Below are 17,500 nucleotides of genomic sequence, written 5' to 3' on the forward strand. Positions count from 1 at the left end.
CAGTGAGGCGGCACTTCTGACCCCGGATCAGGACAGTGGTTACTCCAGTCTGGAGGAGGAGCGCCTGGTGACGGGCCAGCGCTTGATGGTGAACGCCCCGAGCGAAGAGCCGCAGGAGTCCCCTGAACCTCGGGCAGAGATGCAGAAAGAGGCTTCTGAGGAGGGGGAGGAGTCTACATCAGAAGAGGAAGGCGAGGAAGAACAGGAAGTGCTCACCTCCCCCCAGTGCCAGAACAAAACCATCGCCTTCATCATGGGCTGCCCCTGCAGTGACGACGACGCTAGCGGCCAATCAGACGGGGGGTCCAGTGACGACGAAGATGACGACGGCTTTGACAGCGAGGGCTCGTCCGACCTGTCCGACTCCTCTGATGAAGACGAAGACGACGAAGCCTCGGACTCGGACAGCGAGGGAGACTCCGAGGCCGAGCGACTCTGGACCTCCTTGTGCCAAAGTCTGGACCCGTACAACCCCCGCAACTTCACCGCCCGCCTGCACACCGGCAGAACGCCGCCCAGGACCGTCCCCACCTCCACACCTCCCTCCTCCACCCAGTCCACCCCCGCCTCCTCTCCTGACCCCTCCTCCCTCGCCGCCTCCTCGCCTCCCTCCGGCCTCGACGTGTGGGACGACTCGACCTCGGCCAGCGAGGCGGACGAAGCAGAAAGCCTGCGCCTGTGGAGCTCCTTCAGCTGCTCCTCGGACCCCTACAGCCCCTTTAACTTCCAGGCCCCGTTCAGGACTCGAGAGCCGGGGGCCCGGACCAAGAAGGCCTCCAAGACTCCCACACACTCCCCCCACCCTAACCCAGCATCCCCACCTGAGTACAGGAAGGAGGGGGCTGAGGAGAGGCTGGACAGCGGCTTCTCTGAAGCCTCCGGGTCCTCCGGGTCCTCCACGTCCTCCGGGTCCTCCACCTCACAGAGCTGCAGCGCCGTCAGAAAGGTCAGTTTGTCTTTCACCTTCCAGGACACGTCGTCGTTGTTGTTCTCAGTATTTTCGCCACTTGGGGTGTCGTGATTTAGACCCTTGCTGTTTCTGTACTGCGTTACTGTGCAGTGTCTGAGTTATACACAGTACTGCCATGTGAAACAGTAACTAGTAGCTGTAAAGTACTTCATATTGCTGTAGTAGCTGTAAAGTACTTCATATTGCTGTAGTAGCTGTAAAGTACTTCATATCGCTGTAGTAGCTGTAAAGTACTTCATATGGCTGTAAAGTACTTCATATGGCTGTAGTAGCTGTAAAGTACTTCATATGGCTGTAAAGTACTTCATATGGCTGTAGTAGCTGTAAAGTACTTCATATCGCTGTAGTAGCTGTAAAGTACTTCATATCGCTGTAGTAGCTGTAAAGTACTTCATATGGCTGTAAAGTACTTCATATCGCTGTAGTAGCTGTAAAGTACTTCATATGGCTGTAAAGTACTTCATATCGCTGTAGTAGCTGTAAAGTACTTCATATGGCTGTAGTAGCTGTAAAGTACTTCATATGGCTGTAGTAGCTGTAAAGTACTTCATATGGCTGTAAAGTACTTCATATCGCTGTAGTAGCTGTAAAGTACTTCATATGGCTGTAAAGTACTTCATATCGCTGTAGTAGCTGTAAAGTACTTCATATGGCTGTAGTAGCTGTAAAGTACTTCATATGGCTGTAAAGTACTTCATATGGCTGTAGTAGCTGTAAAGTACTTCATATGGCTGTAAAGTACTTCATATGGCTGTAGTAGCTGTAAAGTACTTCATATCGCTGTAGTAGCTGTAAAGTACTTCATATGGCTGTAAAGTACTTCATATGGCTGTAGTAGCTGTAAAGTACTTCATATGGCTGTAAAGTACTTCATATTGCTGTAGTAGCTGTAAAGTACTTCATATGGCTGTAAAGTACTTCATATCGCTGTAGTAGCTGTAAAGTACTTCATATGGCTGTAAAGTACTTCATATGGCTGTAAAGTACTTCATATGGCTGTAGTAGCTGTAAAGTACTTCATATGGCTGTAAAGTACTTCATATGGCTGTAGTAGCTGTAAAGTACTTCATATGGCTGTAAAGTACTTCATATGGCTGTAGTAGCTGTAAAGTACTTCATATGGCTGTAGTAGCTGTAAAGCGGGTGACGTGCAGCAGAACTGAAGTCCATAATCAGCTGCTCCCGGATCAGTTTGAGCTGGTCTCTGGTTCAGATCTGGTGCAGATGTAATTTCAGTCTGCTGATCGAGAACTGAGCGGCTCTCGGCTCTCGGCTCACGTCGCAGAGCTGTAACAGGTAGAAATAATTTCCACATGTCTGTAAAACCAGTGACGAGGCGTCTTTAACTGGATATGTTCGTATTTATAAAGATTAGATTTCATATGAGGCAACAGAAACACAAACTGCTGAAAGGGACAAAACATGTGGAGCCTCACAAAGCAGAGAGGCTTCATTCAGACTGAGTACACAACAACAACAACAACAACAACAGTAAAGAGTGGTTTCTGTGAAGGCTGAACGGTGACGCACTGCAGAGGACACAGTGGGACATTTTAAACTGTTTCCTGTGTTTGATGTCATTTCTTGTAAATAGAAGGTGTTGTCAGCTCCGCCCCCCCGTCCTCCGGTCTCTGCAGGGTTTCTGCTTCCTGGTTCTGGATTTAGAGCGTCTCACTTTACTGCAGCTGAAACACGTTGACTTGAAACCAGAGATAAATATTTAAACCATGACGTTAATATGAGAGGCATGTGAGAAGTAGGAACACCGGGGGGGCAGCACTGATCTCCTCCCTCTGTCCCTGTACTGCAGGTACTGCAGGGTACTGCATGTACTGCAGGTACTGCAGGGTACTACATGTACTGCAGGTACTACATGTACTGCAGGGTACTACATGTACTGCAGGGTACTACATGTACTGCAGGGTACTACATGTACTGCAGGGTACTGTATGTACTGCAGGGTACTGTATGTACTGCAGGTACTACATGTACTGCAGGTACTACATGTACTGCAGGGTACTGTATGTACTGCAGGGTACTGCAGGGTACTGCATGTACTGCAGGGTACTGCATGTACTGCAGGTACTGCAGGGTACTGCAGGGTACTGTATGTACTGCAGGGTACTGTATGTACTGCAGGTACTACATGTACTGCAGGGTACTGCAGGTACTGCAGGGTACTGTATGTACTGCAGGGTACTGTATGTACTGCAGGTACTACATGTACTGCAGGTACTACATGTACTGCAGGGTACTGTATGTACTGCAGGGTACTGCAGGGTACTGTATGTACTGCAGGGTACTGTATGTACTGCAGGTACTGCAGGGTACTGCAGGGTACTGTATGTACTGCAGGGTACTGTATGTACTGCAGGGTACTGTATGTACTACAGGTACTACATGTACTGCAGGGTACTGCATGTACTGCGGGTACTGCAGGTACTGCATGTACTGCAGGGTACTGCAGGTACTGCATGTACTGCAGGGTACTGCAGGTACTGCATGTACTGCAGGGTACTGTATGTACTGTAGGGTACTGCAGGTACTGCATGTACTGCAGGGTACTGTATGTACTGTAGGGTACTACATGTACTGCGGGTACTGTAGGGTACTGCATGTACTGCAGGGTACTGCATGTACTGCAGGGTACTGTATGTACTGTAGGGTACTACATGTACTGCGGGTACTGTAGGGTACTGCAGGTACTGCCTTTCCACAGCCTCCAGGCTTTATGCTCTTTAGATTACAATAACACTGTTTCTTGCTGGGACCCGTCATGCAACTCAGTATTGATTGTGACAGGCTTATTTCCATGGTAACGCTGATCAGAGTTCAACGTGGGTCGGCCCCGCGGGATCAGCTGCTGGATCTGTTACGGACACTCTGTCGCCCCCCTGTGGCTCAAATGAAAGCTGTTCTCTGATCTGGTCCTGGACTAAACCCAGCTGGTGCGTCGGGGGTTTTAATATCTAGAGCAGGGGTCTCAGATCATCCAGGGGCCACTTTGGTACAGTCACCTCATAGCAGGGCCACAGCAGCATTAAAGTACTCCAAGAAAGCGCAGTATTCTCAACATGTACTTATTTTATTGGCATTACCAACATATTTTCATGTGTTTGTCTGATAATTGTACTGAAGTCAAAAAGTACAATTTATACTTTACTCAAATATAGTGCATTCTCAGGTACGTGTAACTTCAGTAATAATAATAAGTAATAATAGTAACAGAACTGAAGAAGTCCTTTTGGATGAGGGACGAAACGTCTTCAACCAAGTCCAGCTGCCCTTGACTTTAACCTTCGTTGGATAACTGTGACCTGGATGACTGAGAACCTTCATAGACACCTTCAGTAATTCAGTAATACACACTGGGCCACAAATTAACTCACATCTTGCATCATACAAAAAAATGCAGACATTAGTTTTTTACTTGAATTTACGGCAGGACACTGACAAAACCGTGACCGTGTTTGCACTCTGTGTTCCTCTTTGTCCATCTTTCTTGAAACAGCCTGTGTTTATCTTCCACCTTCTGTTTGGATTTGGACAGCAGCATCTTTTTCTTCAGCCAACAGCGGGCATCTGAGGCCACCTTGCCTTCGCCGTGACAAACGAAATGCATTTAAAAATTGTGTTTTTATTTTAATTATTCAAATTGGTAGCTTGAATTGAAGCAGCTATAAAATAGAAATAAAATAATAATTTGGCCGGCCAGGTTTTGCTATTTCTCTTCCATCTCCGGAACCACATCCGGCCCGCGGTCGAGTTTGAGACCCCTGATTTAGAGTTAATGGGTCACGTCGTGGACCTGAACTACTGTCAGACTCGGCTGCAGATCGTTTCATGACTACAGGACTGACTCCTCCTCACGTGTTGATCCCGGGCGCCGGGGGGTCTTTTATTCTCAGAGTTCAGCTCCAGGTCAGACTAACAGAACGGGCTGAACCTGAACTCTGAATGTCTCTTAACCTATTTGACACCAGCAGCACTGACTCCTGTCCTCCTCCTTCTCCCTGTCAGGTGCGTTTCTGTGACTACGTGGAGGAGTTCTTTGCCAGCTGTGGCGAGGAGGAGGAGGACCGCCGGGGCCCCTGGGAGGAGCTGGCCCGAGACCGCCTCCGATTCCTGCGCCGCTGCCAGGAGGTGGAGCAGAGCATCGCCTACTGCCTGCAGCCGCAGCACCGCAGCCTGGTGTCCCGCCGCCTCAGCGCCGTCCTCTACCTCCAGGACGCCTGAGGGACGACGTGTCCTCCAGGTCCGGGACGCCTGAGGGACGACGTGTCCTCCGTGTGCTAGTTAATAGATAATCTGGTATTTTTAAACTCTGTTGGTGCTGAAATGACTTGTAGGTACAAACAGTTTTGAATCTGTGCAGCAGCTGCAACATATTCGTGAAATCATCGTTTCGGCCCGACAGGCTCAGACTGTTAGACCAGGTGTCTGACGACATCATGAGAGGCGAGTTGTTGCAGGAAGCCGCCGCCGGTGGAAACGAGGGAGAGGAGTTTGTTGTTGGAGTAACGTCAGGAGATAAAGTCTCACTAGCAGCTCCTCTACGAACACAACAAACGCCTCCCTCGCTTCCACCGGCGGCGGCTTCCTCGGGTCCCTCGTAGGGATCCCTCCCACGCTGTAGTCAGCCTGAGCCTGTCGGCGGCAACAGGAAGCTCTTTCTGTGGACGTTATTTTGACGAGCGAACACGTCGCAGCTGCTTCACACCTGTTTGCATCCGCGAGTCATTTCAGAGAACGGGTTTAAAAACCCGGTCCGGTGCACGTTGCGCTGAGGAGCTGACACGCTGCACCTGTTCCGCAGGTGAACAGAAACTTGACTCTGCAGAGACACGGAGCAGGTGGACGGACTGAGAGCTGAACTCCTGACTGGCGTGGGTCAGACAGAGTCCACGTGTCGGTGTCTCTGCAGCCTGATTCAGGGCCGCTTCCTGACTGACTCTCTAAGCGGAAGCTGGTGTTGCTGCTGATCTGAAGGGCTTAACGTGGCTTCACTGTGAGGCGGCGCCGCGAGCCTGCGGGACGGCGTCGAGACTGAAAGAGACAGACGTCTGAAAGAGTCTGCAGCCGTTTGCAGTTTCAGTATTCCCTCCCTCCTCGTGGTGACGGACTTTTCAGTTACAGAGAGACAAGCTGCTGCTTCAGCAGGAAGTGTCCGAGGTCATGTGACTGACGGGAGGGGGGGGGATGTGTTTGTGTTGCACCTGCTTCAGTTTGTTTCCTAATGTTTGTGCTGAACGACTCGATCAGGCGCTTCAGATGAACCAGTCCACACTAAAGACGTGTCTGAAGAGAGATTCTTTATTGGTTAATGTGCCAGGTTATAATTGAATCAGTTAAACATGTTCCTCTCAGGTCCAGCGTGACGTGTTATTAAACGCTCGCAGATGTTCAGTTTACAGCCGGAGAGAAACAGGAAGTTCTTCTCTGCTCACAGTCGGAGGAGAGAAGAAGAAACCCCGTTCACCGATTATCTAAACAACTCGACCAACCAATCGCATGTCATCATTCAGCTCCGCCTCACACTCAGCCGGCTGTTTATCATTAAATATCATTTATCATGTGAGAAGGAAGCGGCCGCTTCGTGCGACTCGTCCAGCAGGTGACAGGATGCTGGATTCCTATTGGCTGCTTCAGTTCTGTCTGTGAAGCCAAAGATGGCGGCTGTGTGAGGAGGAGCTGATCGTGTGATGCGCTGCAGTATTCTGTGTTAAGGTCCTGTTGTTGATCTGAACAGCTGACAGACAGGAAGCTTGTTTCTGCGTCTCCACCTGAGGATCTGAGCGCTCGCCACTTTAAAATAAATCTGTTCCTGCGGATAAAGTATTAGATACAGGAAGTCTTTATGATTATTATTATTATTATCCAACAACCTCTGAAACAGAAATCATCTCGACCAAAAAGTAGAAACCAGTTCACTTTGTTTACTCGGTGGACGGAAGCTTCGGTCTGTGAGTTCACGTCTGTTCTCGTCCTGTCGAGGGCGCAGTGACGGCGTTCAGCTGACAGGAAGTCAGAAACCGTGAGGGTCGACCTCCTGAGACTCAGTGAGAGGCAGAAACGCGTGTTCAGTGTTCAGTTAAACAGAGTCGTGTTTCTAAAACTGATAATTATTATAAATCATTAAAGAAGAAGAATCGTTTAGTTAAAGCGTCTGCAGGAGACGACAGACGACTGTTTGCTGTTATTTTAGTCCAGAATGATTTTTATTTTTCTAACTGGTGACTCGTTCTGCTTCATTTCCTCACAACTAAATATGACAAATATTAAATCAATATTTAATGATCACTGGGTCGTTTGTCTTTTCTTCCTATGGAAACCTGTTGTCATTGATCAAGGCCTTGAAGCATCTCTGGGTCCTTGAAAACTCTGGAAATGTCTGAAATTTAGTTTAGAAAGATGAACAGAAAAATACGGCGCCACCTACAGGTAAACGCTGCTGCTGCTGCAGGTCCAACACGGCGCCACCTACAGGTAAACGCTGCTGCTGCTGCAGGTCCAACACGGCGCCACCTACAGGTAAACGCTGCTGCTGCTGCAGGTCCAACACGGCGCCACCTACAGGTAAACGCGCTGCTGCTGCTGCAGGTCCAACACGGCGCCGCCTACAGGTAAACGCTGCTGCTGCTGCAGGTCCAACACGGCGCCACCTACAGGTAAACGCGCTGCTGCTGCTGCAGGTCCAACACGGCGCCACCTACAGGTAAACGCGCTGCTGCTGCAGGTCCAACACGGCGCCACCTACAGGTAAACGCGCTGCTGCTGCAGGTCCAACACGGCGCCGCCTACAGGTAAACGCGCTGCTGCTGCAGGTCCAACACGGCGCCGCCTACAGGTAAACGCTGCTGCTGCTGCAGGTCCAACACGGCGCCGCCTACAGGTAAACGCGCTGCTGCTGCAGGTCCAACACGGCGCCGCCTACAGGTAAACGCGCTGCTGCTGCAGGTAAACGCGCTGCTGCTGCAGGTCCAACACGGCGCCACCTACAGGTAAACGCTGCTGCTGCTGCAGGTAAACGCGCTGCTGCTGCAGGTCCAACACGGCGCCACCTACAGGTAAACGCGCTGCTGCTGCAGGTCCAACACGGCGCCACCTACAGGTAAACGCGCTGCTGCTGCAGGTAAACGCGCTGCTGCTGCAGGTCCAACACGGCGCCACCTACAGGTAAACGCTGCTGCTGCAGGTCCAACACGGCGCCACCTACAGGTAAACGCTGCTGCTGCTGCTGCAGGTCCAACACGGCGCCACCTACAGGTAAACGCTGCTGCTGCTGCAGGTCCAACACGGCGCCACCTACAGGTAAACACGCTGCTGCTGCAGGTCCAACACGGCGCCGCCTACAGGTAAACGCTGCTGCTGCTGCAGGTCCAACACGGCGCCACCTACAGGTAAACGCTGCTGCTGCTGCAGGTCCAACACGGCGCCGCCTACAGGTAAACGCTGCTGCTGCTGCAGGTCCAACACGGCGCCACCTACAGGTAAACGCTGCTGCTGCTGCAGGTCCAACCCGGCGCCACCTACAGGTAAACGCTGCTGCTGCTGCTGCTGCAGGCAATAGATGCGTTTGAGATGATGACTTGATAGTCTAACATGAGCTGCAGGTGACTGCAGGGGCGGGGAATAAAAACGGCGCCGTCAAGTCGGACACTTTCGATCTGCGTGAGCTTACTGTGAGCTGAGATCAACGACTGATCTCGCGGCATTTGCAAAGAGAAATGCCGTGAGACCAGGCAAAAGTGTGGTTCCAACTTTGTGCAGATGGAGAAAAGCTACCGTAGCCGCCGGACTTGGCGCCTGCAGCCGCCTTGCTACCCATGTCACATGACATGGTGCAAAACGTCACCATGTCACATGACATGTCTGTCTTTTGCCGGCGCTGCAAAACGTCACCATGTGACGCTGTTTTTATTCTCCGCCCCTGCAGTCGCTCAAGGTTGACGATAAATTCAGTGAAAGTCAGTCACAGTTATCTCGTACCCACCTAATAACATTCCCATCAGCCTCAGCTGGACACGCTTTACTGCTAATTAGCTAATGGTAGCATGCTAACAGGCTAAACTAAGATGGTGAACATTATTCCTCGCTGTGGCTGAAAAGTAATTTATGGAATGTGAGGCATCGCGGTTCCCGGGACCGGCAGGACTATTGGAAAGCTAAGGATTCTTATTCTTCCGTAGGTAAAGATCATATTGCGGCCCAGATGGTAAGTGCTACAGACGTGACACTCCTAGCGTAGGTCCAGGTCACCGCAATGACCTCAGGCGCAAAAATTTGTGCACTTCTACCTCTAGGGGGCGCTATTAGCAAGGTCAATGCATCTGGGCTTGGAACTCCCGCATACGAAGGCGCGTATCAAAAACCTTACATCCACGCGTTCAGGGGATCGAGCTCAATCTCGAAAAACTGTTCTTATTAGAAGCTAACAAATGTTTAAGCCAAACGCTAACAACAGGAAGTGATGTCGTATCTTAGGTTTGGAATGTCAGCACCAAACTTTGGGACCTTATCTGGCACAACTTCCTGAGGGGCTGTATGAAATCTGGTGCAACTAGCCCCTAGGTGGCGCTGTTTAATATCTGTTCATCTATGATGACGACTCACATTGACATGAAACGTGAGCCGAATTGTTAGTCCCTGACTCCAGGCACCAAAGCTGACCCTCGTGCCCATAGGTGGCGCTGTTACTGCAGATTAAAGATGTTTGAAAAACCCCCGTTATTCATTTTATATCTCCATAATCACAAGTCCAATTGATACTAAATTTAGGGCATTTGTTCCCCATGGGCCCCTGATGGCACCTGAAAATATTGGTCCAATTCAGCCTGAAGGTGGCGCTATAATGGATGCGTGGGAAAATCCAATTCATTTGAATGGCGTTTTGAGCCAAAGGACATTTTGCCTCATAACTGAGCGCCACTCCATCGCACATTCATAAACCTTATGTCTACGTGTTTGGGGGATAGTGACGAATCGTACGGTCTAGGACACGCCTTTGTGCGATGAGGTTTTGTTTTTGCTAAATTGCGAAGACTGAAAAACAGGCGCTCTGTTGTTTCTACATTTATGTGCTGCCGCAAGGAACTGTGGGACGCGACATTACCTCCTTTCCTTTGGTCCAGGATGGTCCTGTCTGTGCTAAAGGAGGTAAGAGAGGAAGTACCTGTCTTTAGCTTTTAGAGAAACCAGCTCTTATGATGGCTGCCACTGAAACACCTCCCTGAGCACCACAGCCCCGGTTTAGCACGTTAGCATTTGTCTCAAAGACTCTCAGACAGGATGTACATGAACAAACAGTTTCATCATTTAAAGTTATTACAGTGAACTCTGGTTTTTTAACATCTGACTGTCCGTGTTTAATCCTGTCAGTTTTCAATCCTTCATCCAGGCAGTCGGCATGAATCTACATTAAATCTACGGAGAGAGTGTTTGACAGGTGAAACGTCCTCTGGGAGACAGAAAAAAAGAAAAAGCAGACTTTTTTTAATGTCAAATTACTATTGAAGATTAAGACTGAACTTTGATCCCAGTTCTGTTTGTCCCGGTCATCAGACACTGACCTCTCTCTCTACAGCACTAATAATAACATGAGTCTGTGTTTGGAGAGCAGAAGAGATGAAGTGTCTGCAGCTTAACACGTGACCCCCTCAGACTCTCCTCCACAGTCCGGTCCAGGAGACGAGGTGTCGGGAGAGTCCGGCTCCACCAGGCCCTGCAGGTACTTGATGTACCTGATGGCGGCTCTCAGCGTCTCCACCTTGCTGAGCCGCTTGTCGGGGCTCTGACCCGGCAGGTGGTCCCTCAGTTTGGCGTAGCCCTGGTTCACGCACCTCACCCTCTGACGCTCCCGCTCGTTACGTTTCTGGATGAACGCCGGCTCGAAGGGACACTCGTAGACGCTGAAGTGTCCGTGGTGGTGGAAGGGGGCCAGGTAGGGCAGGAGCCCGGGACCGGGGCCCCTCAGAGTGTCCTTGTAGTGGTCCATGCTGGAGGGGTAGAGGAGGAAGGGGACGGAGCTGGACAGAGGGGGCTGAGAGACACTGCGGTCCTCGCGGTGAGACAGACTGAAGCTCAGGTAAGACGATGGAGGGAAAGGGGAGCTCATCATGTGACCAGTTCTGACTGAGACCTGCTGGAGACCACCACAGACCTCAGTCCAGGTTCATCCTCAGACGCTCCTGCTGACCTGCAGAGACACAGAGACACAACCTGAGACTGTAAGCTCATCTTAAAGCTGTTAAACTGTTTCGGTTGAAACGCTCAGAAATGATATCTCTAGTTTTAGACACGATAAATAACTCCATGGCGACCTGTCAGTCAGGATAGAGGCGTTCATTTTTCTGGTTGTTTTAAGCCTGGTTGTCGCTAGCCAAAATTAGCATCCCAGCTGATCTCACAGTTAACATGAATTACAGATGCAGCTTGCTAACCAAGCTGGCTAGCTTCACCCTCTCGTCCATATGGTCACATCTGTTCCAGAAAACAAGATGGCGACGGCCAAAATGCCAAACTGGAGGCCTCAGAATGACGGTCCACAAACCAACGGGGGGACGTCACGCGGCTACGCGCCCTTCTGTTACCCAGTCTGAGCGTGCCCCTGCGCTTCTGGCTGCAGATCAGTTATCAGACCTTTCGTACAACTTGCTCAGATTCATTAATCAGCTGTCAAAGAGTTTGAACTCGTTTAAACCGCGTAAATTCTTCTGTGAAACCTATGTGCTCCACAAAAACAGCAGTACACTAGATATAAACGTGTGTTATATAATCCACAGTATACTACATATATACCACAGAATACTACATATCTACCACAGAATACTACATATATACCACAGAATACTACTTATATACCACAGTATACTACATATATACCACAGAATACTACATATATACCACAGAATACTACTTATATACCACAGTATACTACATATATACCACAGAATACTACATATATACCACAGAATACTACTTATATACCACAGTATACTACATATATACCACAGAATACTACATATATACCACAGTATGTATATATAATCCACAGTATACTACATATATACCACAGAATACTACATATATACCATAGTATGTATATATAATCCACAGTATACTACATATATACCACAGAATACTACTTATATACCACAGAATACTACATATATACCACAGAATACTACATATATACCACAGAATACTACATATATACCATAGTATGTATATATAATCCACAGTATACTACATATATACCACAGAATACTACATATATACCATAGTATGTATATATAATCCACAGTATAATACATATACCACAGTATGTATATATAGTCCACAGTATACTACATATATACCACAGAATACTACATATATACCACAGAATACTACATATATACCACAGTATGTATATATAATCCACAGTATAATACATATATACCACAGTATGTATATATAGTCCACAGTATACTACATATATACCACAGAATACTACATATATACCACAGAATACTACATATTTACCACAGAATACTACATATATACCACAGTATACTACATATATACCACAGAATACTACATATATACCACAGAATACTACATATATACCACAGAATACTACATATTTACCACAGAATACTACATATATACCACAGTATGTATATATAATCCACAGTATAATACATATATACCACAGAATACTACATATATACCACAGTATGTATATATAGTCCACAGTATACTACATATATACCACAGAATACTACATATATACCACAGAATACTACATATTTACCACAGAATACTACATATTTACCACAGAATACTACTTATATACCACAGTATGTATATAATCCACAGTATACTACATATATACCACAGAATACTATTTATAATCCACAGTATGTATATATAATCCACAGTATACTACATATATACCACAGAATACTACATATATACCACAGAATACTACATATTTACCACAGAATACTACATATATACCACAGTATGTATATAAATCCACAGTATACTACATATATACCACAGAATACTACATATATACCACAGAATACTACATATTTACCACAGAATACTACATATATACCACAGTATGTATATATAATCCACAGTATAATACATATATACCACAGAATACTACATATATACCACAGTATGTATATATAGTCCACAGTATACTACATATATACCACAGAATACTACATATATACCACAGAATACTACATATTTACCACAGAATACTACATATTTACCACAGAATACTACTTATATACCACAGTATGTATATATAATCCACAGTGTACTACATATATACCACAGAATACTATTTATAATCCACAGTATGTATATATAATCCACAGTATAATACATATAAACCACAGTATGTATATATAATCCGCAGTATACTACATATATACCACAGAATACTACTTGTATACCACAGTATGTATATATAATCCACAGTATACTACATATATACACCACAGTATGTATATATAGTCCACAGTATACTACATATATACCACAGAATACTACTTGTATACACCAGAATACTACATATATACCACAGTATATATATATCCACAGTATACTACATATATACCACAGAATACTACTTATATACCACAGAATACTACATATATACCACAGTATTTATATATAATCCACAGTATACTACATATATACCACAGAATACTACTTATATACCACAGTATGTATATATAATCCACAGTATACTACATATAAACCACAGTATGTATATATATCCACAGTATACTACATATAAACCACAGAATACTACATATATACCACAGTATGTATATAATCCACAGTATACTATATATACCACAGAATACTACATATAAACCACAGAATACTACATATATACCACAGTATGTATATATAAATCACAGAATACTACATATACCACAGAATACTACATATATACCACAGTATGTATATATAATCCACAGTATAATACCTATATACCACAGAATACTACATATATACCACAGTATGTATATATAATCCACAGTATACTACATATATACCACAGTATGTATATATAGTCCACAGTATACTACATATATACCACAGAATACTACTTATATACCACAGAATACTACTTGTATACCACAGAATACTACATATACCACAGTATGTATATATAATCCACAGTATACTACATATATACCACAGAATACTACATATATACCACAGAATACTACATATTTACCACAGTATGTATATATAGTCCACAGTATACTACATATATACCACAGTATGTATATAATCCACAGTATACTACATATATACCACAGAATACTACATATATACCACAGAATACTACATATATACCACAGTATGTATATATAGTCCACAGTATACTACTTATATACCACAGAATACTACATATATACCACAGAATACTACATATATACCACAGAATACTACATATACCACAGAATACTACATATATACCACAGTATGTATATATAATCCACAGTATAATACATATATACCACAGTATGTATATATAGTCCACAGTATACTACATATATACCACAGAATACTACATATATACCACAGAATACTACATATTTACCACAGAATACTACATATATACCACAGTATACTACATATATACCACAGAATACTACATATATACCACAGAATACTACATATTTACCACAGAATACTACATATATACCACAGTATGTATATAATCCACAGTATAATACATATATACCACAGAATACTACATATATACCACAGTATGTATATATAGTCCACAGTATACTACATATATACCACAGAATACTACATATATACCACAGAATACTACATATTTACCACAGAATACTACATATTTACCACAGTATACTACATATATACCACAGAATACTACTTATATACCACAGTATGTATATAATCCACAGTGTACTACATATATACCACAGAATACTATTTATAATCCACAGTATGTATATATAATCCACAGTATAATACATATAAACCACAGTATGTATATATAATCCGCAGTATACTACATATATACCACAGAATACTACTTGTATACCACAGTATGTATATATAATCCACAGTATACTACATATACACCACAGTATGTATATATAGTCCACAGTATACTACATATATACCACAGAATACTACTTGTATACACCAGAATACTACATATATACCACAGTATATATATAATCCACAGTATACTACATATATACCACAGAATACTACTTATATACCACAGAATACTACATATATACCACAGTATTTATATATAATCCACAGTATACTACATATATACCACAGAATACTACTTATATACCACAGTATGTATATATAATCCACAGTATACTACATATAAACCACAGTATGTATATAATCCACAGTATACTACATATAAACCACAGAATACTACATATATACCACAGTATGTATATAATCCACAGTATACTATATATATACCACAGAATACTACATATAAACCACAGAATACTACATATATACCACAATATGTATATATAAATCACAGAATACTACATATACCACAGAATACTACATATATACCACAGTATGTATATAATCCACAGTATAATACCTATATACCACAGAATACTACATATATACCACAGTATGTATATATAATCCACAGTATACTACATATATACCACAGTATGTATATATAGTCCACAGTATACTACATATATACCACAGAATACTACTTATATACCACAGAATACTACATATATACCACAGTATGTATATATAATCCACAGTATACTACATATATACCACAGAATACTACATATATACCACAGAATACTACATATTTACCACAGTATGTGTATATATAGTCCACAGTATACTACATATATACCACAGTATGTATATAATCCACAGTATACTACATATATACCACAGAATACTACATATATACCACAGAATACTATATATACCACAGTATGTATATAGTCCACAGTATACTACATATATACCACAGAATACTACATATATACCACAGAATACTACATATATACCACAGAATACTACATATATACCACAGTATGTATATATAATCCACAGTATACTACATATATACCACAGAATACTACATATATACCACAGTATGTATATAGTCCACAGTATACTACATATATACCACAGAATACTACATATATACCACAGTATGTATATAGTCCACAGTATACTACATATATACCACAGAATACTACATATATACCACAGAATACTACATATACCACAGTATGTATATAGTCCACAGTATACTACATATATACCACAGAATACTACATATATACCACAGAATACTACATATATACCACAGAATACTACATATATACCACAGTATGTATATATAATCCACAGTATACTACATATATACCACAGAATACTACATATATACCACAGTATGTATATATAGTCCACAGTATACTACATATATACCACAGAATACTACATATATACCACAGTATGTATATATAATCCACAGTATACTACATATATACCACAGAATACTACATATATACCACAGTATGTATATAGTCCACAGTATACTACATATATACATATATACCACAGTATGTATATAATCCACAGAATACTACATATATACCACAGAATACTACATATATACCACAGTATGTATATATAATCCACAGTATAATACATATATACCACAGAATACTACATATAAACCAAAGTACACTAGATAATGTACAGTACACTTGATATAAACCACAGTATATTAGATATCTGTACATATATTCATGTGTACTACCTGATAGTACTACCTGATAGTAAGTGTACTGCCGTCTCTTTGTCTCACCTTCAGATGCTGCTGCTTCCTCTGAGGCTGCAGGATGAAACACTGAAGCTTTACTGCTGAAGCTCCGCCCCTCCAGGTGTGTGATGGGCCGTCAGGTGACGAGAGAGGAGCGACCACAGAATATGAAACGCTGCAGCTTATTGAAATGACAGTAGAAGTCCAGGTTTCACGCTGTTTCAGAGTTCCTGCAGCGACATGAAGGTGTTGTAGCTCAGGTGAGGCCGCCGCTCACGTTTGTTTCAACAGGCGGCGGCGAAACATCAAAGAGCATCGGCAGGTAAAAATGAGTGTTTGCAGTTTCCTCTTCCTAAATCCTGTATTTCCAGATGAAAGGCGTCGGCGACACACGCCCTTCCTGTCAGCCTCTCATCACACGGCACACACTGATGACTGTTTACACACACACCTGTAACCTGAGCCTCACCTGCAGCGAGCTCGACGCCTCACATGAGCAACAACACGCTTTATTCACAAGACGCCTTAAATAACCAGGAGGGTCACAGATCCCGTCGCTTCACGTTTCCACAACATGGAAGCTGCAACATCGTGTCTCCTCAGAGAGACGCACAGCCGTGCAGCTCAGTTCACGAGTTGTAAACACACAGATTTCAAAACAAGTCTTTCTACATGAAGTCACAAACAAACTC

The 17,500-nt window shown here is 43.9% G+C and overlaps 2 protein-coding genes across 2 annotated transcripts in view; one reads left to right on the top strand and one right to left on the bottom strand.

Moving 5' to 3' along the window:
- The window catches only part of LOC119885765 (protein phosphatase 1 regulatory subunit 15B), an 8,930-nt gene extending 1,660 nt beyond the window's left edge, over positions 1 to 7,270 (top strand). Inside the window, exons 1-2 of the mRNA XM_038695986.1 lie at positions 1 to 946; positions 4,991 to 7,270. The exon at positions 1 to 946 is cut by the window's left edge and continues 1,660 nt beyond it. Of these exons, the coding sequence (XP_038551914.1) occupies positions 1 to 946; positions 4,991 to 5,206 (1,162 nt within the window). The 3' untranslated portion in view covers positions 5,207 to 7,270. The remainder of the gene's footprint in view (positions 947 to 4,990) is intronic.
- Positions 7,271 to 8,159: 889 nt separating this feature from the next.
- Positions 8,160 to 17,500, bottom strand: part of LOC119885531 (achaete-scute homolog 5-like) — a 9,350-nt gene continuing 9 nt past the window's right edge. Inside the window, exons 1-2 of the mRNA XM_038695607.1 lie at positions 16,854 to 17,500; positions 8,160 to 11,165 (exon numbers count right to left, since the gene is read on the bottom strand). The exon at positions 16,854 to 17,500 is cut by the window's right edge and continues 9 nt beyond it. Of these exons, the coding sequence (XP_038551535.1) occupies positions 10,611 to 11,087 (477 nt within the window). The 5' untranslated portion in view covers positions 11,088 to 11,165; positions 16,854 to 17,500 and the 3' untranslated portion in view covers positions 8,160 to 10,610. The remainder of the gene's footprint in view (positions 11,166 to 16,853) is intronic.

Source organism: Micropterus salmoides, unplaced genomic scaffold, assembly GCF_014851395.1.
Source record: "Micropterus salmoides isolate LMB-PRFRI ecotype aquatic unplaced genomic scaffold, ASM1485139v1 Ms_hic_scaffold_4, whole genome shotgun sequence".
Classification (NCBI taxonomy): Eukaryota; Metazoa; Chordata; class Actinopteri; order Centrarchiformes; family Centrarchidae; genus Micropterus; species Micropterus salmoides.